The 27,832-nt window shown below is 37.0% G+C and overlaps 1 protein-coding gene across 1 annotated transcript in view; it reads right to left on the bottom strand.

Moving 5' to 3' along the window:
- Ac76E (adenylate cyclase type 2 Ac76E) overlaps positions 1-27,832 on the bottom strand; it is a 143,011-nt gene that overhangs the window by 29,359 nt on the left and 85,820 nt on the right. The window contains exons 17-18 of the mRNA XM_090376863.1: positions 14,134-14,212; positions 649-804 (exon numbers count right to left, since the gene is read on the bottom strand). Of these exons, the coding sequence (XP_090232989.1) occupies positions 649-804; positions 14,134-14,212 (235 nt within the window). The remainder of the gene's footprint in view (positions 1-648; positions 805-14,133; positions 14,213-27,832) is intronic.

Genomic DNA, 27,832 nt, shown 5'->3' with positions numbered 1-27,832 from the left:
CCTCTTATTAATTTACTAATATTAATTATAGCATGTAAATTCATTGTCAAAACAAATGGGATATCTTATAAAATTTTACTTTCACATCTTACATCTAAAGAATATTTTGGTAAAACATAACTGAAATTCTGTTTAGGATGTCACCTACACAGACTGAAGTATTTCCTTTGTCTCTTAATAGCACTGCCAAACAAAAATAGTAGTTTTAGTTCTGATGCCAAATTGTTAAATTATCTAGTGAATGCACTTTCAGAAAGTATGGAAACAAATACCTCTAGAGAGAGAGTTCTGCAGCTGTTTAGTAGTATGACTAAAATATTTGAACCGAAAGAGTCCCTTCCATTACAATCATATCATATTTAATCAATAAAAATTTTCATACTAACCAACAGCCTTTTATAGTAACTGATTTTATCAGAGAAAGGACACATTCATAACCAACAGCAGCTCAGTCTTTGTGATGAAGTAATTTTCAGGAAGTTTCAGTCCTTTCTTATTTGTTTGAATAAAAGGTAATACTACAGCGACAAAGGAATTAATTCAATCCATAAAGAGTAACATTTAAACCTGTACATATCAATGCAATTTCTATTTTTGTTATGTTTATCAGCTATGTTATGGACTGATGAAGCTGTTAGCACAGCTTACCTCTGTTTGGCGATGGCTGAGGAAATGATCAGCAACATGTGCTGGAAGTATGTTTTGCAGGAGGATTCTGTTCATACCCCCCATGGTTTCCAGCTCATCTTGTTCAACACGAAGCTTATTTCTCCACAGAAACTCTGCTCTGCAGATGCACTCCATCTAACAAATATGAAAAAAAAAAAAAAGTAAACTAGAAAGGCACCTACAGCCAGTGAGTTATTTTAACAAGCTTTGTATGGAAATGATTCTATGAAAAAAGTTTCAACACTTGAAGTTATTTGAGTTTCAACAGATGTTATTGGCAATAAAACTGTATTGACTAGATTTAAAAAAGTGAAATTAAAAGGTTTTATTGTTGATATTATGAACAGAATCAGACCCTTCAGCACTCGTGCCAAAGGAGTTGCACATAAGATGATTTTATTTAATTATCCTAATAAGATATGAAATTCATAGAGAGAGGGTGCCTGAGTTTTAATTTAACATGAAGTTTCTTAATCTTGTATATGCTTTTATAAATAGACCTTTTGATATTAAAAATTTATTGCTGACACATAAGACAGATCAGAATGAATTTGCACTCTGATTTTGAAAAAAAAAATTGCCATTCCTTTACCTACAAGTTAGTACAGTTTAACATCACAGGCAAGCTGCTATTGGTACAAAACGTTTTGGGTAGGAATTCATGTCTGAAGTCATTTAGAGAGACAAAAAAAAATCTTTACATATCATATAGTATTAGTATGACAAAAGATGCAAGGAAGCAAGAGCACTGGTCAAAAAAAACAAAAAAAAAAAGCACCAGTACTCACATCATCTATCCATTCCCTCAAATAATTACACTTGGTCATCGACTTATGACCACAAAAAAAATAAATAATAAATCATAGTTACATGTATCACAAAAATAGTAAAAAATCCATTATTTAAACAATATAACAATTGGTTAATTTTAAACTAAACTAATTATAACATTAGGTATGTCATAGTACACTGCAAAAATTCAAAATGAATGTTTATGCAATCTTTAGAATCAGTCACGTTGGGATAATTATAAGTACCTCCCTAATCAGCAAGCCCCACCCCACTCCCCTAAAACATGCTACTTAAGTTAAAAATAAATTTTATATGTACAGTATTGCCTGGCAATATTTGTAGGCTATAAATTGTTTATGCGGTAAACTGCTAGCGATTAATTGCTGGCGATAAACTTTCCTAGACTCCTCTCTCACATACACTCAGTCGCTTTCAAGCATCTGTTGCGTGTGGTGTATTAATTAAAATTCTACTGAAATACTGTACCCATAAAATGTTTAGTAAAAGGAAAATGCCTTCATCTACATATACGCCAGCTAAGAAGTCAAGGAAAACTATTGATTTAGAGTGTAAAATGAAAGTTATCCAGCAGTATGAAGGCAGAAAGAAAGTGAATACGATAGCACGTGACTTGAAGTTATCACATTCCACGGTATCGATACTTAAGGACAAAGAAAGAATTTGGGAAGCTGTGAAAAGTTCTGCACTTATTAAGTCTACAATTTTAACCAAACAACGACAGGGACCCATCCATGAAATGGAGAAATTGTTGTTTATGTGGATGGAAGATTTAATACAAAAAAATACACCCACGAGCCTTCACATAGTGCAAGCGAAGGCTAGAAGTTTGTTTCAGAGTTTAAAATTACGTGCGAAAGATGATTTACGCACAAGATTTTCAGGCTAGCACTGGGTGGTTTAAGCGTTTTAAAAAAAGATTTGCTTTGCATAATGTACATGTCACAGGAGAAGCAGGAAGTGCAGATGAAAATGGAGCCAAAAAATTCGTTGATAGTTTTGACTCTTTAATCAAAAAGAAGGTTATCTACCGGAACAAATATTCAACACAGATGAAACTGGCTTGCAATGGAAACGCATGCCTAATCGTACATACATATACCAAGAAGCAAAATGGATGCCAGGATTCAAGGCGTTTAAGGATCGGTTAACTTTGTTGCTTGGTGGGAATGCCGCGGGTTTTAAGCTGAAGCCTTTTCTCATTTATCATTCAGAAAACCCTCATGCATTTAAGCACATCAACAAGCACACACACACTGCCCATTACTACTGTTCAAACCCTAAAGCTTGGATGACTCAAGCACTGTTCAAAGACTGGTTCATGAACTGCTTCATTCCCCAAGCTCGTGAATATTGTGCGGAGGAGGTATTACTTTCAAGATTTTATTGGTTATGGACAATGCCCCTGGCCACCCCCCTCAGTAATAACTGAGAGCAAAGTGGAAGAGAAACTGTTGAAGTTAAACGTAAGAAAAGCATCTGGGGTGGATGGGATCTATCCAGTTATATTAAAGGAGGCGGCAAAGCAACTAAGCAAACCCTTAGCCATAATTATGAGAGCATCCTTGGACTCAGGGGAGATTCCCATGGACTGGAGATGTGCAAATGTATCCCCAATTCACAAAGGGGGATCGAAGGGTGACACGAGTAATTACAGACCAGTTAGTTTAACTTCTGTTCCAGGTAAAAGAATGGAGTCGCTGGTTAAAGATGCATTGCAAGATCATCTAGACAAGACTGCAGCAATAATTCAGATACAGCATGGGTTTGTTAAGGGAAAGTCTTGTCTGACAAATCTGATAGGATATTATGATGTGGTTACAAAGGAACTGGATGCAAAAAATAATTTTGATATCATATATTTGGATTTCAGGAAAGCTTTTGATACTGTTGCGCATGGAAGGCTATTGTACAAATTGGAGCAGAATGGTATTAAGGGTAAGTTGCTACAATGGATAAAAGGACGGTTAAGTGGGAGAAGACAGAGGGTGGTAATCAATGGGTGCTGCTCTTCTTGGACTAATGTTATTAGTGGAGTCCCACAGGGTTCGGTGTTGGGTCCACTGTTGTTTTGTATATTTATCAATGATATTGATGAAGGTATATCAGGCTTAGTGTCGAAGTTTGCAGATGATACAAAGGTTGGCAGGGTTGTTAATGACAGTAATGGCAGTGTGCTACTGCAACAGGATCTAGATAATTTGGGCAGATGGGCTAAGAAGTGGCAACTGAAGTTTAACCTTGACAAATGCAAAGTACTGCATATGGGTAGAAGTAACCCCAGAGAAACGTACCAACTGTGTGGTACTACACTTAAGGTGGTAGAAAATGAAAAAGACCTGGGAGTAATTGTATTAGTATTAGTAACGGCCGCATGGTGCAAGAAAGCCTATGGCTTATGCTGCACCAGCCAAAAAAAAAAAAAAAAAAAAAATCCGAACAAAACAATGATAAAAACAAAAAAAAAAATAAATAAATAAATAACTAAATAATAATAATTAATAAATAAAAAAAATAATAATAAAATAAAAAATAAATAAAAAGGAAATTAAACCTATCATCCTATGCGCTTCCCTTACCCGAAAGTACTATCCAGATGACCTTTGAATTTCCCCAAACTGTCGGCCTCTACCACCCATGAAGGCAACTTATTCCAGTAATTTATAACTCGCTGGCTAAAATAGAACTTCCTGCAGTCCAATCTAAACATTTCCCCCCGTAACTTGAATTTATGTCCCCTAGTTCTAGCATCATTTATAATCTTGAAAATTTCGTCCTCATTCATTTTACTGATGCCTCTCAGAGCCTTAAACACCTCAATCAAATCTCCTCTAAGGTGTCTAGTTTCCAAACTCTGCAACCCGCATATTCGAAGTCTTTTCGAAGTTTCAAGAAGCTCGATGTCTTTCTTCAGGTGCGGTCTCCATACTTGAACACAGTATTCCAAGTGTGGTCTAACATAAGCCTTATATAATGGGATTATCACGTCCCTATCTCTACTTGCAAAAGTTCGATAGATCATCGATAGGACACCATGGGCCTTCCTTGCAACCTGTTTACAATGCTCAGAGAATTTCATGTCTGACCGTATCGTAACACCCAAGTCCCTTTCCTCCAGTACTGGGTTTAGTTGAACTCCACCAAGTGAATAAGTTTTTTTGGGATTACTGTTTCCCAGGTGTAATACCTTACACTTTGTTGGATTAAAGCACAGCTGCCATTTTTCTGACCATTCCTGAAGTCTATCTAGGTCTCTCTGAAGAAGCTCAGCTTGACAGTGATCATTAACTACTCTTCCAATTTTAACATCATCTGCAAATTTAGACATCACGCCCTCTATCCCTTCATCAATGTCGTTTATGAAAATTAAAAACAACAGTGGTCCTAATACTGATCCTTGGGGAACCCCACTTCTTACATCAACCCAATCTGAGGAATAGCCATTTATCACAACCCTCTGCCTCCTGCCCTGAAGCCATCCTTCTATCCATCTAAGGATTTTCCCAGTGATTCCAACCTGTTCCAGCTTATAAAGCAACCGCTCATGTGGGACTGAGTCAAAAGCTTTGCTGAAATCTAAATAAACAATGTCGAAATTATTCCCTAAATCCAGCTCGTGAGTGACCCTTTCGAAATAGCGAACCAGATTTGTTAAACATGATTTTCCCTTTACGAAACCATGCTGAGTATCCTTGAGAATTTCAATTCGATCCAAATGATCCTGAATTCCACCCTTGATCATTGCCTCCATGATTTTCCCTACTACTGAAGTCAGACTGACAGGTCGATAATTTCCAACTTCACTTTTAGAGCCACCCTTATGTATGGGAGATACATTTGCACTTTTCCAATCCAAGGGAATCTCCCCAGAGTCTAGTGATGCTCGCATAATTAGCCTCAATGGTTCAATGCACTCGCTTGCCGCCTCTCTTAAGATTATAGGGTATATTCCATCAACTCCAGGAGCTTTACTGGTCTGTAGGCTCGAAAGTTTTTTCATTAAATAATCTTGCGAAGGCAAGATTATTTAATGAAAAAACTTTCGCAGGCAGATATGAAGTTTTCTGAGCAATGCAGACAGGCTGCCAGGGCAGGTCATGGGGTTTTGTCAATGATATATAGGAATTTTGCCAGCAGGGAAAAGGAGGTGATTATCCCTCTGTATAAGGCAATGGTCAGGCCACGCCTTGAGTACTGCGTACAGGTCTGGAGGCCTCATTTTAGGAAGGATGTAGATTTACTTGAGCATGTACAGAGAAGGGCAACAAGATTGGTGAGGGGAATAAAGGGATCCTCTTATCAAGAGAGGCTTAAGTTCTGCAAATTGCAGTGGCTGGAGACTAGGCACCTGCGCAGTGATCTGATTGAGGTGTATAAGGCCTTGAATGGGTTCAGCACGCTGAATTCTGATGGGATCCTTCCACTTGTTCAGATTACGAACCTAAGGGGGCATAAATTCAAATTAAGAAAAGACAGATGTAGAATAGATGTGCGGAAATTTTCCTTTAGCCAGCGGGTGGTTAATTGCTGGAATAAACTTCCATCTGTCGTTGTGGACGTTGATAGGTTGAATAAATTTAAGGAGGAACTGGACAGGCATTTGGAGGGAATGGTGATTTTTTTTTTTTTTTTTTTTGGCTGATGCTGCATAAGCTCATACATTCTTTCTTGCATCACATGCCACTACTACTACTATTTAGTTTTCAGTCCATTTAGAATTCTAAGCACATCAGTCTCCTTGCATGTACCTAGTTCCCAGACTGAAGTATTTCATGATAAGTGTAATCTTCTGTGACCCTCACTAATCTTGTTGCTCTTCTTTGCACCCATTCCAACAGATATACATCCTGCCTAAAATGAAGCTTCCAGACTGTATGCAATATTCAAGATTCAGCCTAACTATTGCCTTTTACCAGAGTTTCCCAAAATGTGGGAGGCACATTTAGTTTTTTGGGTTGGCATGTGTTCTTTTCAAGAAACAATTTTTTTAATGAAATATCGACAAACCATCCCGCTAATCCAGGTATGAAGCATTTTTTTTTTATTTATTTCTATTATTCATATTTTATTTCTTTGAGATTAAATGTATTGAAGTATATATTAATTAATAAGAGTATGTATATTCATTGCTAAATTTGATATCAAATCTGTTTATTTGCATTTGTTCTGGAACTTGAGGGCATGTGAAATTTATGAAAAATTTTAAGGGGGTTTAAGGTATAAAAGTTTGGGAACCTCTGCCATATACAACTGGATAATCACTTTCTTTCCCCCTGCCGAAAAATTTCTGTATGTCATTGACAAAATCCCACAAGCCATTCTATCAGCCTGTTGACACTGCTCAGAGAAGTTCATGTCTTGGCTGCACAATTATCCCTAGATCTCTTCGTTCTCTACTACCTTGAGCATGGTATATCAGTTGGTACGCTATTCTGAGATTATTGCTACTCACATGTACCTTGCATTTATTAATGTCAAACATCAATTGACACTTCTCAGCCCATCTGCCTAATTTCTCTAAGTCTTGTAGCATACTTTGACTCCTGTCATTAACCATCCTACTAAGCAAACTTGGACCTTAAACTTGATGTACTTTCATCAATATTAATCCCAGGGGCTCACATCTGGTGAGTATGCACACCCAGGGTCCTGAGTCTATGTTTCTCTCTTTCTCTCTCTCTCTCTCTAACTTGTAAATTTTTTTTTTTAGTTGGTGCAGCATAAGCCTCAAGCTTCCTTGTGCTATATGGCTAGTAATAATAATAATAATAATAATATCATTAATAAATAATGAAAACAATAAACAATTAAAAGAGTAGTAATCATGAATATCCAAATCTGTCTTCTGCCACAGAATGTTCATTTATCTATAGCAGTAATGCTACAATGATAAAATTTGCTCTAATGCTACAATGATAAAATTTGTACAGCACTCCATGTGAGATAGTATCAAAAGCTCAAAAGTGAAATCTAATACTGTATATGGCACATACTTCATTTGTTACAGTGCCATAGTAGCTAATCAGATTTGCCAAACAAGATCTCTCTCCTTCACAAACTGTCTCCTTTGCCTTCCTGACTGTCAAAATGATCCTAAATCACTTCCTTGACCATTGACTCATTTTCCCTAAAACAGAAGTCAAGCTTACAGGTCTAATTATTCACTTCACCCTTTCTCCCACCCCCCATGAATAGGGGAGACCTTTGCTCATCTACAATCTATAGAGGCTGCCTCCTGAACTTAAGGATATTCCTGTAATTATGGCTAAAGGTTTGCTCATCTCTTTTTAGTATAGTTGGATAGCTTCTGTCAGCCCCAGGTGCCTTATTTATCTTTAGCCTCAAAAAATTTCTCTTCCCTCATACAATCATTTAGCTCCCAGTTATATCTTGGTACATCTCTGGTGTCCCTATCCCTAAAAACTCTTTCAGATATGAATGTAGGTGCAAAATGTTTATTCAGTAATCACTGCTATCAACAAAAATTTGAAACTTATTAACACTTTGCTGCTGGCCTTTTCGACGACGGTTTTGACCTGGGATCGAAAACCACAGGATTGAGTTCATCTGGATTGGAAAGGGCAGAAACATTTTTGGGCTTTCTTCTCACTATGATTGAATTAATCAGCTCCAGTGAAAGTTGCTTGACAAAAATATCCAGTTTTCCTTCTGTTAATAAAACTATAGTTAGTAATTTTTTAAAGGAGTTAAAATATGGAGAAATGTTCTATCTTGTATTATGTTTATCTTTTCCATACAGGAGAAGATAAACACTTTTGAAGTTCAGAAATGACTATACAGTAAAAAGTTCTAAAAGTATTGTGGCTTTCCCTCCAAGTGGATTAAAATCCAAAGCTACAAATATGCAGCTTTGGATTTTAATTTTAGTTTTTGGATGTTAAATTTAATTTTGGATTTTATTTTATTTTTTTTTTTTTTTTTCATTTTTATTAAATTAAATTTAATTTAATTTTGGATTTTAATTAAAATCCAAAGCCAAGCCTCGTATTCAGAAAGCAGCGAATGTGTTAATATCATGTTGAAAAGTTGAGTTTAACACATCTGAACTGATATTACCAATGCGACAACTGCAAGTATTTTTGAAACATCGTGATGGACGATATTTTTCAGATACAGTCATAGCCAAAGTGCTGAGGTTGGGTGAATGAGTATCCACTTGCAGTGAAGACCTTTGTTAATTACCTCATTATTTAATAAAACTATAGTTAGTAATTTTTTCAAGGAGTTAAAATATGGAGAAATGTTCTATCTTGTATTATGTTTATCTTTTCCATACAGGAGAAGATAAACACTTTTGAAGTTCAGAAATGACTATACAGTAAACCCCCGCTATTCGCGGGGGGTTCCGTTCCTGAGAAATGTCGCGAATACCGAAAACACGAATACTGAGTTATGGCTCCCATAGTAATAAAGGGGTTCCGTTCCAAAGTATGATACATAATAAAAACATATATATAATAAAAAATATAATAAAAACTAGTCTAAAATTTTGTCTATGTATGTATTATATGTACCTTTATAATATGACTATGTACATAGTGAAATGCAAGCATATGGCATCGAAATGAAAATAAGAAACAATTTAATATTAAATGTAATATTTATTAGAAATTTCAAACAAATCTTTCAAACCAGCGTCTTTGCTAGCTAAAAAATCTTATCCCGCCAGTGCTATCACCAGTTTCACTGAAGTGTTGATAAAGGAGTTTTGCCTTTTCACGAATGATGAGTGAACTTAATGGAATTTTATTTTGAGTTCCGTCTTCTATCCACAGATTTAAAGCTTTTTCCATTTTTTCTAATTTAACATCACGAGTTACAGAGCAAATTTTTGAAACAATTAGCACGTTTTCATGGACACTACGGCGGATTTTTATTTCCGATTTTTTTAGTGATCGTACCGTTGACTCATTGATTTTATAATGTTTTGCCACTGAGGAGACACTTTCACCATTATAAATTTTATCTAATAACTCAATTTTATTCGCTAATGTCATCACCTTCTTTGATATTTTCACATTTCTCTTGTTATTCGTAGCCATATTTTTGTAGGGGTTAGAAAGAACTTGTCCACAATAAAGTCACTTTGTTCCGTTAACACACTCGAAAAAGTCTGTTTTACGCCGCAAAATGGTAGATTTATCATTTTTGTAAGCATATCAATTTATAAATTGATAAATTTATTCAATTTATAAGCATATAAATTAAAAGCAAACGACGAAACCTTCCATTACAAGCGCATAACACATACTGAACAAGGATTTGCGAGAAAAATCCACGCTCGCGATTTGGTCACCCCTCTCCCCCACCCACTGAGCGCTGTTTTGACCGGGAAAGATAATTTTAGCCACGCCCATGTTTTTTTATGGCGGAAAATATTCACGGCGCTTTAAAATTCACATTTTTTTAGGTTTCATTTTATATTAAATCGGCGATCGTGAATACGCAAAACCACGAATACAGACACCGCGAATAGTGGGGGTTTACTGTACTTTGAAGAATGGAGTAATAGTGTTCACTAGTTATGAGCATCTCTACAGGCTTGCTGATAAAGGAAAGTTTACAGAAAAGCAGTCCACACAGTGATCTTGGTAGAGTGTAGAGGTGTTTCCTGGATGGCCAAAGAATTTCTGGAAGCTCTTAATTGATACTTGTGTATACAGTAAACCCCCGCTATTCGCGGTATCTGTATTCATTCGCGGTCACTGATTTAATATAAAATGAAACCTAAAAAAAATGTGACTTTTAAAGCGCCGTGAACATTTTCCGCCATAAAAATACATGGGCATGGCTAAAATTATCTTTCCCAGTCAAAATAGCGCTCAGTGGGTGGGGGGGGAGAGAGGGGGGACAAAATCGCAAGCGTGGATGTTTCTCGCTAATCCTTGTTCGGTATGTGTTATGCGCTTGTCATGGAAGGTTTCGTTGTTTGCTTTTAATTTATATGCTTATAAATTGAATAAACTTATCAATTTATAAATTGATTTACTTACAAAAATGATAAATCTACCGTTTTGCAGTGTAAAACAGACTTTTTCGAGTGTGTTAATGGAAGAAAGTGACTTTATTGTGGACAAGTTCTTTCTAACCTGTACAAAAATATGGCTACAAATAACAAGGGAAATGTGAAAAGATCAAAGAAGGTGATGACATTAGCGAATAAAATTTAGTTATTGGATAAATTTTTTAATGGTGAAAGTGTCTCCTCAGTGACAAAACATTATAAAAGCAATGAGTCAACGGTACGATCAATCAAAAAATCAGAAGAAAATATCTGCCGTAGTGTCCGTGAAAACGCGCTAATTGTTTCAAAAATTTGCTCTGTAACTTGTGATGTTAAATTTCGTGATGTTAAATTAGAAAAAATGGAAAAGGCTTTAAATCTGTGGATAGAAGACTGAACTCAAAATAAAATTCCGTTAAGTTCACTCATCATTCGTGAAAAGGCAAGTCCTTTATCAACACTTTAGCAAAACTGGTGATAACTCTGGCGGGATAAGTTTTTTAGTTAGCAAAGGCGCTGGTTTGAAATTTCTAATAAATATTACATTTAATATTAAATTGTTTCTTATTTTCATTTCAATGCCATATGCTTGCATTTCACTATGTACTGTCTATGTACATAGTCATATTATGAAGGTACATATAATACATACATAGACAAAATTTTAGACTAGTTTTTCTTATATACAGTATTTCATACTTTGGATCGGAACCCCTTTATTACTATGGGAGCCATAACTCAGTATTCGCGGCATTTCTCAGGAACGTAACCCCCGCGAATAGCGGGGGTTTACTGTATTCACAAAATCCTTTTAGTTAAAATTCACTTCAGCTCACAAAATGCTTCAATCAAATTTGGGATTAACCATACATGAGCAAGAAATTGCAATATAACGATCACTCAAGCAGGATTTGATGTCAAAAGCTAATGAATGCAGACAAACTTGTATAGACACTGCTGAAGAATGTTTCACAACACTCAATGAATTATCATTCTTGGCATATCTAATGCTTTAGACTTCAAGCATTATTGTTTCCATATGTAGTTTGCATTGTATACTCCTCTATTGACATAGTAACATTGATAACAACAATATGGTCTTTACATTTATGTCCTCGCATGGGTAGCACAGCAAAAGAACCCATGGCTTCGAATTTGGAAGTTATGTTTCTAATCATATTAGCAGAACTTAACCATTCGAAAGTTCATTGACTGATATTTCCACAACTCCTTAACACTTCAGCTTCATCTCTACTTTTGTTAAAAAAAAACTTCAAGAACAGTCTTTCAGTGACAAGTACATTCTTTTCTAGGTCCTTTCCAGCCAATATAATAATCAAGAAACTGTACTGATAATGTTTTACTAATGACATCACACTTCAATTGTCTTGAAGGTTTGGGTTACTAGCATTTATTTTCTAATTAGAAAAGCACTATCTGGTGAAGATAGTGCTTTTCTAATTTTTTAATTTAGAAAATTTTTCTAATTCATGCCAAAGAAATTACATCTGGTGGCAAAAATTTTATTTTTCCCAAAAAGCATTACCTGTTGTTTCACCAAGTGCTAAACGGCACACCTTGTACAGGGTGGCGCAAAATAAGCTGACCATTTTAAACAAATCATAACTTTTTTTAGTTCTTTTTAGGTTTGTAAATTTTTTTGTGTTTATCTTACAGGTAACCCTTGGAGAATTTAATTATGGAGAGGTACACAATTGCTCAGCGGACTAAAATAGTGAAATGCTCTTGGAAAACAAATCAGTCAGTAGTTCTAAAGCAATGCAGCATATAGACAATTTTATAACATTCGTGAGGCACCGAGTAGGAACCCAATTTACACTGCGGTTCAAAATTTTGAAGAAAGGGGAGCTGTTGCTGATGCCAGACACACTTGAAGACCTCATAGTGGTTGATCAATGGAAAAAATTTCATGTGTATGGGAGAGTGTTGCAGATCAACCCCAAATATAGACCAGAAGATGCTCTGCTCAACTGAAGATCTCTCGTCACTCGCTGCAGTGAATTTTGCGTAAGAACTTGCATCACTTTCTGTACAAGATTCAATTAGTCCAAGCCCTTCATCCTGAAGACAAGCAAGTGCGTCTGGAATACACCCATGCCTTCATAAACCTTGCAAAAAATGATGAGAAATTCATTTCAAATTTGATGATGTGTGACGAAGCACATTTTCAGTTAAATGGCTTTGTTAATAAAAAAAAACTGTTGATTTTGTGGCAGCGCAAACCCAAGAATAACTCACCAGAGACCACTGCATCCAGCTAAGGTAACGGTTTGGTGAGCCGTAACAGTCAAACGCATCATTGGACCTTATTTCTTCGAGGATGGTGTTCAGACAATCAATGGAGAGCACTATAGGACAATGGTTGAAAATTTTTTGATGCCACAGCTACCAGAAGACCACAATATGCGGTTCCAACAAGATGGCGCCACAGCTCACACTGCTCGAGCCACAATGGACCTCCTAAGGCAGCATTTTCCCAATCGCATTATTTCAAAAAATGGTGATGTGAGACGGCCACTGCACTCACTGGATCTTAACCTGGATAGGATCAACTGGCATACGGGCCACCCGATTCCTCAGTGGCAACTTACACGCAGTTCTCTTGCTGTGTCTTATTTATCCTCCTTCCTGGGTTCCCCTTTCACCTGATGGTGCTTATTGCTCCATTGATGACCTGGAGGATGCCTTCGCCTACATCCTCCATATTTTTAGCTATACCCTCCTTTCTTGCATACACTCTGTATTTCCCCAACTACCTTTTTTTTTTTTTTTTGTTTCCATCCAGGAAGCTCTGGTGACCCTGGCGGAGACAAGCAAGAGAATAATGAACAGCTTGGCTACTTCCTAGTGGTGTGTGCGGGCAACGTGGAGTCCCACCAGGGGCCCTGCAGCCAAATGCCAGGACACACAACAGAACCTAACGCAATATGTCATATACAACACACAACACTTTTCTGGCATTTACAGTAATACTGTATACCTTCACAGTGAACATATGGCATAGATGTGGGGAAACCACAGGTGGTGCCTGACCTTAATACTATGCACACTATGCACTCACTGGATTTGGCTACCCCAGACTTTTTTCTTTGGGGATATCTCAAGGATAAAGTGCATACCAATAACCCTCAAACCATAGAGGCCCTAAAAGAGAACATCTGGCATGAGATAGCTGCAATATCTCCTGAGAAATGCCATGGAAAATGCCATGAGAAGAGCACGTATTTGCAAGCAAGAAGGGGGTGGTCATTTGGCCGATATTATTTTTCACACATGATGTAAAAAATTTCCAAGAATAAAGCTTTCATTCACTGTTTAGATAGTTCATTTATTACATTTCGTTTTAAAGTTACAGAGAAAACAAACTGTTCAGCTTATTTTGCACCACCCTGTACTTTGAAAACTAGTTTTTTTTTTTTTTCCATAATGTCAAATAAATTTTATTACATAATCTATAAATAATATATAAATTACTTGTAATACAATCTATACATATTGTATAATATCTTAAAATATATAATCTTATCTATATATATTTTTACGAACTTCTCTACGCTTGTTTCACTTTTTTTTGGAAATTTACAGTAAGCTTTTCCTGAAACACTTACCTGCCTGTCTAAAACATTCAGAAGAACTGCAAAAACCAATAAGAATAATGTTGGGTGTAAGCAATGCAGTGATAACAATCTGAAAAAAAAAATAAATAAAAACATAAATACATCTATATATATATATAATTTGTATTAATATTAAATTTTCCCCCCTATATCTGATGACAGCTATACCATTTTCATTTTATTTTCATTTTGTTGTACTAATTTTACTTTACAGTTCCCCCACTTTATATTGGCTTGGCAATTCAGCTCATAATTTACTTAATTCATCATAACCTCTAGGATATTAACATTCTTTCATCTTTCACTAATCTACTACTCTTCTTTTTCTACTTTCCTCACCATTATAGTTACTGGCACCTTGTGTAACTTTCACAAGGTGCCAGAGTTATTTGATTAAAGGATGCAAGAGTTATTTGAATGTATACTTACTCAATTTAATTTAATATTAATACAAATTACATATACTCTTGCATCCTTTAATGCTGCTTTGCATTTTTAGGTGCATCTGTCATACCTAATTTATTAATCTTGCTTTCACTGAAACCATTTCATCTACTGTTTACCTCTTTTCTGGTGCCTCCGTAGCCAGGTGGGAAGGAGCAGCAGTGCGTAGCACACGCTTCTTGATTAGACCGGGGTTCGAGCCTGTCACCACCAAATATGGAGGATGCGGAAAGGTCAAGGAATGACCACCGCATATTCTCGGAGCAATATGGCCTTAGTTGCTAAGGCTCCTAAAAACAAAATAACAACAACAATAACCTCTTTTCTATGTGACTCTTTAAACTTTTCTTTTAAAGAATTACATTAAAAACATATATATATAGACAAATGTTTATTTTCAGTGTATTGGGTAGGGGTGCTGACCTGTTAATTGTAATTACCATGAAAAAAAATTGAGAATGCCAGCAAGGTAAAAGCTGATAACCTGAAATTAAATTAGATTAACATAAAAATAATAATGATAAAAAAAAAATAATTATCATTATTATTATTTTTATGTTAATCTAATTTAATTTTAGGTTATCAGCTTTTACCTTGCTGGCATTCTCAATTTTTTCCATGGAAATTACAATTAACAGGTCAGCACCCCTACCCAATACACTAAAAATAAACATTTATCTATATTTCATCATGGTTGCCAGGTATTTCTACTATAACTAGTAGTGCCCCGGATTCATAACCCAGTTTAATAATTTAATACTTTTTCTTGCTTGCTAAAAAGAATAGGATTTAATGTGATTAAATCCTATTCTTTTTATCAATATCACATGCACACACACACACACACACACTAAACCCTCGATTTAATGGACTAATAGGGGAGAAGGGGTGTCCGTTAATTCCGAAAGTCCGTTAAATCGAATGTTACCTGGCGGGCATTTTTTATTGTTCTTAATGTAAAAAAAAAAAAAAAGCTTTAATACAATATACAGTACTGTACAATATAAAATTATGTTGCAATTTGGCCTTTGATTTACAGATATCAGAAACAGTTTGTTTTTTTACGCCGTAAATTTCACAAATGCGTGCTATTGAGATGTTCTAATTTGTTAATTAGCTCTAATTTCTGTGCCACATTTAAGTTCACATGCTTTCTTTAACTCCTCTATCACTTGATGCCATTTTAAAATGTAAGGATTGTTAGTTAGTTAGTTATTTTGGTTTTTAGGAGCATTAGCAACTAAGGCCATATTGCTCCGGGAATATGCGGTTGTCATTTCCTGACCTTTCCGCATCCTCTGTATTTGGTGGTGATGGGCTCGAACCCCGATCTAATCAAGAAGCATGTGCTACGCACTGCTGCTCCTTCCCACCTGGCTACGGAGGCGGTAAGGATTGCAAAATTATTTAATAAATAAAGTCACAATTCAGAAATCACAGAAACACTCTGTATACAACCTGACTGCATGATAGCTTGAGGCAGACCGAAACCAAAATAAAGCGAGTCGATAGACCTGCAGTTTAATGTCCCAAGTCACATTCAGCTCGCAAGTCACCGCCTGCTCTTATCTGTTATCTGGGAAAACAGTTATTTGAACACATTTTCAGAAAGAATAAAAAAAAATTTCCTGACTACAATTTCCTGATGATTATAAAAATAAAAGTAGATAATTATCAAAACAATAATGAAAATAGGTAATTATTATTAATTTTTAATTAATAATAACACTGAAGTTTTGTATAACCTAAAAAAAATAATATGGTCGATATTAATATGTACATTACTGTATTATTATTTTTCCAGTCCGTTAAATCCAAAATCTGTTATATCAGGGTCCGTTAAATCGAGGGTTTACTGTACATATACACAGTCTATCCCTGACATATGTAAGAGATACGTTCCAGGACTTCTTACCTAAGTTGAGTTTTATGTAACTGGGGAATGGCTAATAAAATATTGCTACTATATCCCTGATATGCTAAAATTACAATAACCACATAATAGCCTCAGAAGAATGAAGAAAAATAGTAATATATATCATAACAATTAAAAATTTTATCTGGGGACAGAAGTGAAGTAGCCAGAGTGGCACATAAGAAAAGAAAACAATAAGAGAAGAAAAAACATGTTATTGTACTGTAAAAACTGATATTTTTTGTATGCCGTATAGGCTTTATAAGAGCTACTAAGGGAATCAAAACTAAGGCGTACATATTTAAGAAAACTGAACTCTCTCCAATCCAAAAAGAAAGGATGTAGAGACGAAAGGCTAGAGTGTATTTCTCCAAAGAAATAGCCGATGGGACACAGTCCACATGGCTTGAACGTTATGAGGTTTTCTCTGAAGTGCTTCAACGTAATTCACCTGTCTCAAACAAGTTTTCAAATATTTCTTCAGAATTTTCAGAAAGCAGAAAATGAAGTGTTACCTCTATAGTTATTTACCTAGATTCTAATTATGCTGCAGGTTATTATCCAACATAGTTTGTATGGGAATGAAAATAAAAACTTATACTTATTGTCCTTCATTCGACTTCACTCTAAAATTATACAGAAAGTATCTTTACGATTTTACCAAAAAAAATTATGTACAAAGGGAACTAGGAAAGTTTTGCAATACAGCTTTGTTTATTTAATTTTTTCAAAGTAATTTCCTCTACATTCAATACACCTCTCCATCCTCCGAAACCAATCGTTAAACCAGTTCTGCCAAGTTTCACTAGGGAGTAAAGCACACTCGTTGTCCCAAGCCCGTAGAAGGTCCTCATCACTGGAAAACCGCCTCCCTTTTAGCTTCATTTTCACATGCGGGAACAGTGCAAAGTCGCAGGGAGCAAGGTCTGGGCTGTAGGGAGGGTGCTCGAGAAGTTTCAGTCCTGTCGTGGTCAAATATTCGGTACAGGCTTTGGCGCGGTGAGCTGCAGCATTATCGTGATGGAGGTACCAGGTGTCCATTCTTGACTTTGGCCGCAGGTTCTTCATAGATCCAATGACTTTAGGCAGGCATTGTTCAGTATACCACTTAGCTGTGACTGTCTTCTGTGTGTCCAAAACGACACGTTCCACAATTCCACTCGATTTGAAAAATACAGCTATCATTTTCTTCTTTACAGATCGGGATTTTCTGACAATTATGCGTGTGTTGTCATCATCAAAGACCCAAACTTTGTTTTGAGCCTTGGTCGGCAGATCGTAATAGTACAGCCAAGTCTCGTCACCTGTCACGATGTTGTTCACATACCGAGATTGTCCCTTATCAAACTTTTTTAACATCTCCCGGCACCAAGTCACACGTCGTGTCATCTGCTCTTCAGTCAGTTGATGCGGCACCCAGAGAGAACAAAGTTTCTTCACGTGCAAATGATCTTGCAGAATCGAACGAATTGCTGGTGCATTTAGGCCCAAAGTATCCTCTATCTGTTGGTAGGTCACTCGCCTATTTTCGTCAAGCATTTTCCTCACAGCAGTAACGTTTTCCTCCGTAACTGACGTTCGTGGCCTTCCCGGCCTCTCAGAATCCTCCAGAGTGAAATTTCCCCTTTGGAATTCTCTATACCACCTGAATATCGTTGTACGATGTGGACAATCATCATCTAGTGCAAGAGTCATTTCTTCTAAGCACTGGTCTATGGTTAAACCATGCACGAAATTATACCGCAAAACTGTCCTTATCTCATTTCGTGACCACGATGCAATTTCAAGCACTTTACACTCTCACTACTAATGAATAACTGAGCCCATCGACTTGGCGCGGTGGCTACTATGCACGTATGAACATGTCTCAACATGCAGCAACAAGCAGCTTCCTGTGATTCATTGTTGCGTCATATTGCAAAACTTTCCTAGTACCCTTTGTATGTAACTCGGGCTTATGTAAGTCGGGGACTAACTGTATAGTATTAGTAATGACAAAATGCTACAAGGAACAAAGCTTATATGTCAGCCAAAAAAAAAAAAAAATCCCTACTTCATTTGCCCATTCCTTCTAATAATTTGTCCAATCCTTTGAATTTATTTAATTAGCTACTTCCACAACATCAGATGGAAGTTTATATTCCAATGACACAGGTCAGTAAGTACTTTTCACTGGAAAAAATGTGGACCAGACAGATCTATGCCCACTGATTCTAGTCTGATTTCAGTTTTCCTCTAGCACATGTAGTTTTTGCGATTAGACTGATTACATGAACATGATGAGACTGATTATACCACTCACATACTATTCAGTCAACTTACATGAATATAATAATTATTTATTTATTTATTATTATTGTTGTTGTTATACATTCATATTTATGCAATTGTGTGAATATATTACATCCTAGTTATTTCATAATTTAATTATTTCATTATAAATTATTTCAGGTAAGATCCAGTGAATTACTAAAAAATACTCTTAATGCCTTGAAAGTGTAAAGTATCACCCCAACAAATTCTGATATGCATGTGCAGCTCTTTCATAACTAAATCACAACAGCATACAATCATAATGGATGTTTGGAAAATTTATTGGTTATATTTTGGCTGTCCTCTAGGTGACCAGAATAAGGTGTGAGCACAATGTGTTATTTGTTCCATTTGTTCGAATGCTTTACTTGACTAGTTGAACAAAAGGAAAAAGTCCATGCTGTTTGCCATACCCATCTTTTAGCATTGTGACCTTTTGTAATGCAAATGAAACTGGATTCTCAGCAAATAAAAAGCACAAACTTGTTTACCCAAACCTGGATTCAGTGATGAAACTAATCCCTCATAATGACAGTATGCAAATTCCAGTACCTCCACAGCATTAACTACATTCTGTAGAAGAATAAAATGGAATGCACTGAAGGCATAATTGGCAAACTGAAGCACCAGAACAAATAGGTACACACATTTTTTAGTGTATATAAAATATAACAGAATAAAAACAATACAGAAAATGAACTAAATAAGAGTTCACTCATATTTACGTAGACAGTATTTGTAAATAAATTATGTAAGAATTTATTCCTCAGCACTAAATCCCAAGTGATGCATACTTGCAGAGACCAGAGGAGAAACACTGCCATAAAAACTTTTTTCAGTTGTCCTGGCTCCATATTTAGTATCCACTGCACTTGTACATACATCTACTACCCTGCTGGAGTGGAGTGTAATGTAGGGAGTATTTGAACAGGTATGAGCCCATTACGAAGTTTGTCATTGGAACTGAAGTACTATCAGAGGGGATGGTTGGTGGGGCATCAACACAGGTTCCAGATATGCTTCAATTGTGGTTCTCCTGGCATAAGTTTGTTTGGAAAGCCTTATAAAATGTATGTCATTGACCATTTCAGTTCTCTGTTTTGGTAGGAGATGGTGTTTATATGATGCCCATTTAGCAGCCAGTAATCGGCAGTAAATAGAATAGAACTCAGATAAGAAATTCCCACATACGTTTTCCCCTATAATAGGTTTCGTTTCTTAATTCCCAATTTCAACTCTATGTATTGTAATGTATTATTTTCTTGTGTAAGAAGTTTCCCGGGTAAAAAGCTTTCCTGCATAAAAAGTATGTGATAAAGAATACATGGTGTATTATTATAATGACATTGTCCCACTTAATGTTTTTTACATATAGAAATTCTTTATTTTTATATTAAAACAATATAAACATTTTGGCAATCAAACAAGTTAATGAATACCATCATTTTAGTTTGTAGTAAATCACCGAAGTAGGCAAAATAGCATCATTTTTTACATCTCATGTTGTGAATGCCTTCGCAACGAGTTGCCTTGATATTACACTACCTCCAATAAGCAACGCTTTGCCACTGGAGAAGACTAATGTTACTTATTCTCAGTGGATACTATCACCCGGAGGTGAGGTTTTGCCTATTCAAGAATCCACTGTCGAAGATAGTTCAGTGTCAGGGACACTCATTGTGAAGGCATTAACCTAGTTTCATTTCACCTAGTTCAGTGATTTACTACAAACTAAACTGAAACTGTGCACTAACTTGTTCAATTAATGAATTTTCTGTAGTCAGAGGCTTTCAGCACTAAAACCTTTTTAGTATAAACATTTTTATATAATGGAAGTGACATATTGCAATTGTTTTCATCTATATCCATAACTGGATATGTTGACCACATTAAGCGTTAGGTTCTGATGGTTGTGAACAGTTCTGAATTACTTAGTGGATTGTTGCTCTGTATTGTAACTGTGACCTTTTAAGATATGTTAAAACTCCTAAGGAACCCATTCTTCCAACTTGGTAATGAGTTTAATTAACAGAATGTTAAGCAATTAGAAATCCTCAGTTTAAAAATGTTTCCCATAGGCAGAGTAAAATATTTATAAATTCTGAAATAGTACTTAAAAATGATCTTTAACTTATGTATGTGTATCTTTTCATTTTTATTTGTGTAGTTAATATTTCATATCCTTAAGGTAATTTTCCCTTCTAAGAAGTTTTCCCTTGTAAGAGGTTCTAAACCTCCACTCCCTTGGGAATCATACTGTATATGATTCTTGTGGGGGGGGAGCAGTTCATGTTCAAATTTCAGTATATAGTATAAATGGAATACATCATGGTTTGAATGTACCATCCGGCTGTCCTTATGTCATAACTGCAGAGTGGCTGATGTATGGCTACAGCATATACCACTTATCTATTCCAAGAGCATTTCAATATGCAAATAAAATCTCATCTTGGGGTCAAAGATATCTCCAAAGTCCCTGTGTTCATTGGCACTTGAATTTGGGACAGAAGGAATTAGGGTTGGACCTGGGCAAGCACTGGTTTCAGGAAAAAGATCATCATTTATGATTTTGTGGGGTTGAGATAAAGCTAAAACTGCTCTAGATAGGTAGCTAGTGCAAAAGACATTACTATTGATACTGCAACAAACTCACCTTGAGCATCTCTGCAAAGCCAATCATCTATGTTCTGTTATGTTAGTTTGTGTGAATAGCAATGTGTTGTCTTGTGTGACTGGCCTTGTTGAATCCATAATTATGTGAAAAAGATGCTTATTGCAATGACATTATTTTCAGGTCTGATAGACATGTCATCTGTGGCTATCTCACAAGTGGGAGGCATGTGATCTCCATTTTAATTGTAATATCTACAGCCTAGATATTATAAGGACCTAGTATTTAGTATTAGTAGTAGCATTTGATGCACAAAAGCAAGCTTATAAAGCATAACCCTAAAAAAAAGGAAAACCCATCCAATATTACCTGCCAAGCCGCTCCAATAATTTCCATAGTTCTTTGAATTTATTCAAATTACCCATTTTACAACAACAGATGAAAATTTATCCAACAATCAACCGCTGGCTGAAGGCAGACCTCCACACATCTATTCCTGCAACTGTCCTTCCTCAATTTGAATATGTCTCCTTATGTGTGTAGTCTTAGCAAGAGGAAGAATGCCATCATCTTGAGCTTGCTCAATCCATTCAACGCCTTAAACGCCTCAATCAGATCTCCTCACAGGTGCCTAGTCTCTAGACACTGCAATTTGCAGAACTGAAGCATTTCTTGGCAAGACCATCTTTTAATTCCATTCACCAATCTCTTTTTCCTTCTCTGCACCTGTTCCAGCAGATCTAAAATGAGGCTCAGACTTGTATGCAGTACTCAAGATGCAGCCTAACCATTGTCTTGTATAATGAGATAATTACCTCCATATCCCAGACAGCAAAGTTCCTGTATATCATTGACAAAACCCCATGAGCTGTCCTGGCAGCCTGTCTGCATTGCTCAGAGAACTTCATATCTGACTGCACAATTACCCCCAGGTCTTTTTTGTTTTCCACTGCCCTGAGTGTAGTACCACATAGTTAGTACATTAATCTGGAATTACTGCTATCCATATGCAGTACCTTACATTTGTCAATGTTGAACTTCAACTGCCATTTCTCAGCCCATCTGCCTAATTTTTTTAGATCTTGTCGCAGTTCCATACCTTGATCATCAACCACTCTGCCAACCTTAGTATCATCTGCAAACTTAGGCATTAAACCTGCTTCATTAATATCATTAATAAATATAGAAAATGACAACAGGCTAAGCACTGAACCCTGGAGTACTCCACTAATAACCAGCACTCTTTTAAGGTACACCAACTGACATGACATGATATGTAGCTTTCAAAAGCTACTGATATGCATATTTTAAAATTTTAATATATTTTGCATGCTTTTAATTGATATATTATCTGTGTATTTTAATTTCAGTGTATACCGGATTTTATGACATAAGTACATGAATGAAGGAATTAAAAATGTATGCATTTAACATTACTCTAAGTTGAAATTAGATAGAACACAGTTTTCTTTCCAATTTGAATTCAGTATAGTATGGAATATGTATATACAATCGGACCCCCATATAACGAAATCAATTGTTAGCTTGAAAAAATTTGTTATACAGAAATTTCGATATAAAGGTATAAAGGAATATGACCTTTCAACAATGAAAAATATTTTAATTCAACTCAGAAATACAGCAAAATATGGGAAATAAATCAGAAATAAGTGAGAATGAAAAAAAATTTTGCATTTTAAAACAATTAATTTATTAATACTTGAGGCTGTCACAGACATTCTTGAGAGATGAGGGTATGCCAGACAAGCTAAACTTGCTACCTGGAAGTCTAAAACGCCAATGGAACTGATATTCGTATAACACTCAAGTCAACTGGACCCAATTTAGGCAAATTCTGGTCGGTCTGTGACAGCCAAATCCTCTGTTTGCACCTTCACGATGGTGGGATTGTTAGTAATCTTGGGTATAAACCCCATGCGCAAGCACAATGTGGGTGACTGCCCAGGGGTGAACCAGTGGAAGCAGGGGTCGAGATGTGGCACCCACACCATATGGAGGAATGCCACCCCTCTGTGTTACTAGGCAATACTAGGTTTTAGATGACTCATCAATCGGTGCAATACCACCACTTTGCTTATTGGAGGCTTGAAGTGGTGGAACCCATGTTTAGTCTCCAGAGCTAATTCCAGTTAACTCTTCCATCATACAGTATGACTGATGCCTTTTGAGATTAGGATGAACATCACGGCAAGATCCAAACTTCCTTACATTTCGAGGATACAGCCCTAAAACGGTGTTCGCAGGCCGGCCGCTAGTTAGTACAGTGGACCGAACCTATTGTTAACTCACTAGGAGGCTTCCGGATCAGCTAGGCACCTCCGTAGCCAGGTGGGCAGGAGCAGCAGTGCGTAGCACATGCTTCTTGATCAGACTGGGATTCGAGCCCATGACCACCAAATACGGAGTATGCGGATAGGTCAGGAAATGACCACCGCATATTATCAGAGCAATATGGCCTTAGTTGCTAACGCTCCTAAAAACCAAATAACAACAACATTCCAGATCAGCTAGTGTATAATCTTCCTACCTCTATTCTGCCAGATAGTGACTGGAGGGAGTCTGAGTAGTGTGTGTGTGCGTGGGGGGGGGAGGCATTGTCAAGGCCAAGTTATGTCAAGGATCTGGATTTATCCTTACCATGTGTATGCCATATCCCAAATTTCATTACTTCATATAGCATGTCCACCCACTTTTTTCTTACTATTGAATACACCATGAATTATAAAACTAATAGAGCTTATCTGCAAAAAGATCTAAACCTTCCAAACACTTCCTAGTTCATTTCACAAATACGCATGGTCTCAGTTCTAATCTCAATAATGTCCATTTCCACTTCCAATTTGCCAAACCCCATGTACTTTTTTTTGACAGAATCTCAGTTATTAGTTGATTCAACTACTGCTCATCTCAGCTGCCTGATTTGTACGATTCCTCTCAGTTGCATGATTCCTCAAAGGTGAAAGGAATCATACGGATCAGCTAGGCACGTGTCTGTTCCGATATTCCCTGTCAGAGACTTGGTAATTTGGAACCTTCTCTTTTCGATCTTCTCTGGCTTAAAATCTAACTCATTCTGTCAAATTCATCTGTTGTTGCTACCGTTCTCCCAACTCCAACTAATCACCTGGAGCTCTTTGACTTCCTCTCTTTGCAACTTGACTTTCTCCAGTCCAACTTTCCTAACAGTGAGGTAATTTTCCTTGGTGATTTTAATATTCACAACACTAGCTGGCTTCTGTTCTCTAGTCACACAGACCCAGCTGGTTGAGATGCTGAGGCTTTTGCAATTACCTCACATAGATTGTTCATTTATGTACCAGAATACAAGAAAATCGTAACCATACAGCCAACACGCTTGATCTTTTTCACACAAACAACCCTTCTAAGTACACGGTCGAAGTGAATGGTCCTTAAGGCACCTCAGATCACAACTTGGTGATTGTCTCTTCTCCAATGGAGCCTTTATCTCATGGCTATTCCCAACCCTGTGTTGTTTGGCATTACAAGAATGCAAAATGGGATGACCTGCGAGATTTCTTTTCTTTGGTCGGATTACTGTTTCAAAACTTCTGATGTCAATATTTGCTCAGATCATGTCAGTGAAATTATTCTTGTAGGAATGGAATCCTTTATTCCACACTCCACTTTAAAACCTAAACCTTTATCTAAACCTTGGTTTTCCAATAAATGTGCTAGGGCTGTTCAAGAGAAGAACGTTGCATATCGTAATTGGCTTGTTTCCAATTCTTCAGTTTCATTTTCTGTACACCAGAACTCGCAACAATTGTAAAGCAGCTATTAATCAGTCCAAACTACATTTTGAACAGGCTAAGAGTAGAAAACTTGCTTTTTGCCCTAATGGTAACCAAGCATTCTGGTTTCTTGCCAAAGCTATTGGCCGCAACTTTTGCCCATCTATGCTCCTACCTCTGTCAAAACCAGATGGTTCTATTGTCACTTCAGCTACGGCTAAAGCTGACCTGCTAGCATCCCATTTTTCTTCCAACTCATGTATTAATGAGCTTGGTAAAACACCTCCCAACACACTCCATTCAATGCCTCCTGTGGTCTTCCGTCAAAAGGATGTCAGAATGATTTTGACAAATCTTGATGCTCAGAAAGCACCAGGTCCTGATGGTATTTCTCCACTTGTTCTGAAAACCCATGCTCCTGAACTTACTCCTGTTCTTTGCTGCCTTTTTTCACTTTCTTATTCCAAAGGTGTTTTTCCTTCTGCTTGGAAATTTGCTTATATCCAGCCAGTTCCTAAAAAGGGTGACAAATCCCTCCCATCCAATTATCGACCCATTCCAATTACTTCTACTCTTTCTAAAGTAATGGAGAAATCAATTAACCGCCAACTTTTAAACTGCCTAGAATCCTTCAGTCTGATCAATGATTGCCAGTATGGATTCCGTCAGTGTCAATCCACTGGTGATAATCTGGCTTACGTTACCCATTTATGGACAAATTCAGTGAAACACAAGCAGTTGCTCTTGACATCTCAAAGGCTTTCGATCGTGTTTGGCATAAAGTCTTCTGAACCAGCTTCCATCTTATGGTTTGACAACTGTTTTTTGTAATTGGTTATCCAGTTTTCGTTTTCTCTTTGACCACTCACTGAGGGTCATGGTAGATGGCTCTCTGTCTTCTAACTTCTCCACTAATGCTGGTGTTCCCCAAGGTTCAGTTCTTTCCCCTACTCTTTTCCTCTTGTATATTAATGACCTTCTTCTATTGACTGGAAATCCTATCCATAGACGATGATAGCATACTGCATTTCACACTCCAGTTTGAGAAACCTTGCCCTGCTCAATCAGCTTCAACTTCTCGAATATCCATTACCAATTCTTTAAATGCCGATCTCCAAATAATTCTGCAGTGGGGCAAAGACAACTTAGTTGATTTCAATCCTTCTAAAACTCAGTCCTACCTTATATCTTGCAAAAAGGATTCTTCAGCTCCTATGCTTCAGCTCCTATGTTTAGTAACAGTTTGGTGACACTCCGATTTCTAGGCAAAAAATGATATATCTCTTTTGGGATTACCCTGACTTCTAATCTCTCTTGGCACAAGCATATTGCAAATATTGCTTCCTCTTCTTCTAAAAAACTTGGTTTTCTCTTTCGCTCTCGGCGTTACTTTTCTTCCAAACAGCTGTTCACTGTGTACAAATCGCAAATCCGCCCTACCGTGGAATATTGTTTCCGCATCTGGAGCGGTTCCCCCAAACTTCCCTCAGGCTTCTAGATTCCATTCAGAAGAGGGCAGTTAGGTTAATTAATGACTCATGTTAGCATTAGCATTAGTAGAGGCATTTGATGCAAGAAAGCAAGCTTATGCAGCATCAGCCAAAAAAAAAAAAAAAAAAAAACCCACTTCCACTTCACCCCTCTGTTCGTTCAAAATACCTATCCAGCTGAGCCTTAAACTTATTTAGGCTATCAACCTCCACCACAAGGGATGGAAGTCTGTTCCACCAACCAACCACCCGCTGGCTAAAGGCAAATTTCCGCACGTCTATCCTACATCTGTCTTTCCTCAATTTGAATTTATGCCTTCTCAGGTGATTTTTCTGAGCTAGAGGAAGAATCCCATCAGCATTCAGCATGCTTAAACCATTCAAGGCTTTATACACCTCTATCAGATCACCTGGCTGGTGCCTAGTCTCCAGACACTGTAATTTGCAAAACTTAAGCCTTTCTTCGTAAGAGCACCCCTTTGTTCCATTCACTAATCTTGTTGCCCTTCTCTGTACTCGTTCCAGCAGCTCTACATCCTTCTTGAAATGAGGCCTCCAGACCTGTATACAGTACTCTAGGTGTGGCCTGACCATCGCCTTATACAATGGAATAATCACCTCCTTATCCCTGCTGAAAAAATTCCTGTATATCATTGACAATACTCCATGAGCTACTCTTGCAGCCCGTCTGCACTGCTCAGAGAACTTCATATCTGCCTGCACAACCACCCCCAAGTCCCTTTCATTCTCTACCACTGTCAGTGTAGTACCACAGAGTTGATACGTTGCTCTGGGGTTGCTGTTTCCCATGTGTAGTACTTTACATTTATCAATGTTAAACTTCATTTGCCACCTCTCAGCCCATCTGCTCAACCTTTCCAGATCCTGTTGCAGCAGCATAGTGTCAGTAGTGTCCTTGACAACCCTGCCAACCTTTGTATCGTCTGCAAACTTGGACATTAAGCCCGATATACCATCATCAATATCATTTATAAATACAGAAAACAATAATGGACCCAACACTGAGCCCTGAGGGACTCCACTAATAACATCAGTCCACGATGAGCAGTGTCCATTGATTACCACTCTCTGTCTTCTCCCCCTCAACCACCCCTTTATCCATAGCAGCAATTTGCCTCCAATG

This window comes from Mastigoproctus giganteus, chromosome 7, assembly GCF_048544385.1.
Source record: "Mastigoproctus giganteus isolate SK-2022 chromosome 7, ASM4854438v1, whole genome shotgun sequence".
NCBI lineage: Eukaryota > Metazoa > Arthropoda > Arachnida > Uropygi > Thelyphonidae > Mastigoproctus > Mastigoproctus giganteus.
The sequence above is the reverse complement of the archived record's forward strand: the minus strand, read 5'-3'. Positions and strand labels throughout refer to the sequence as shown.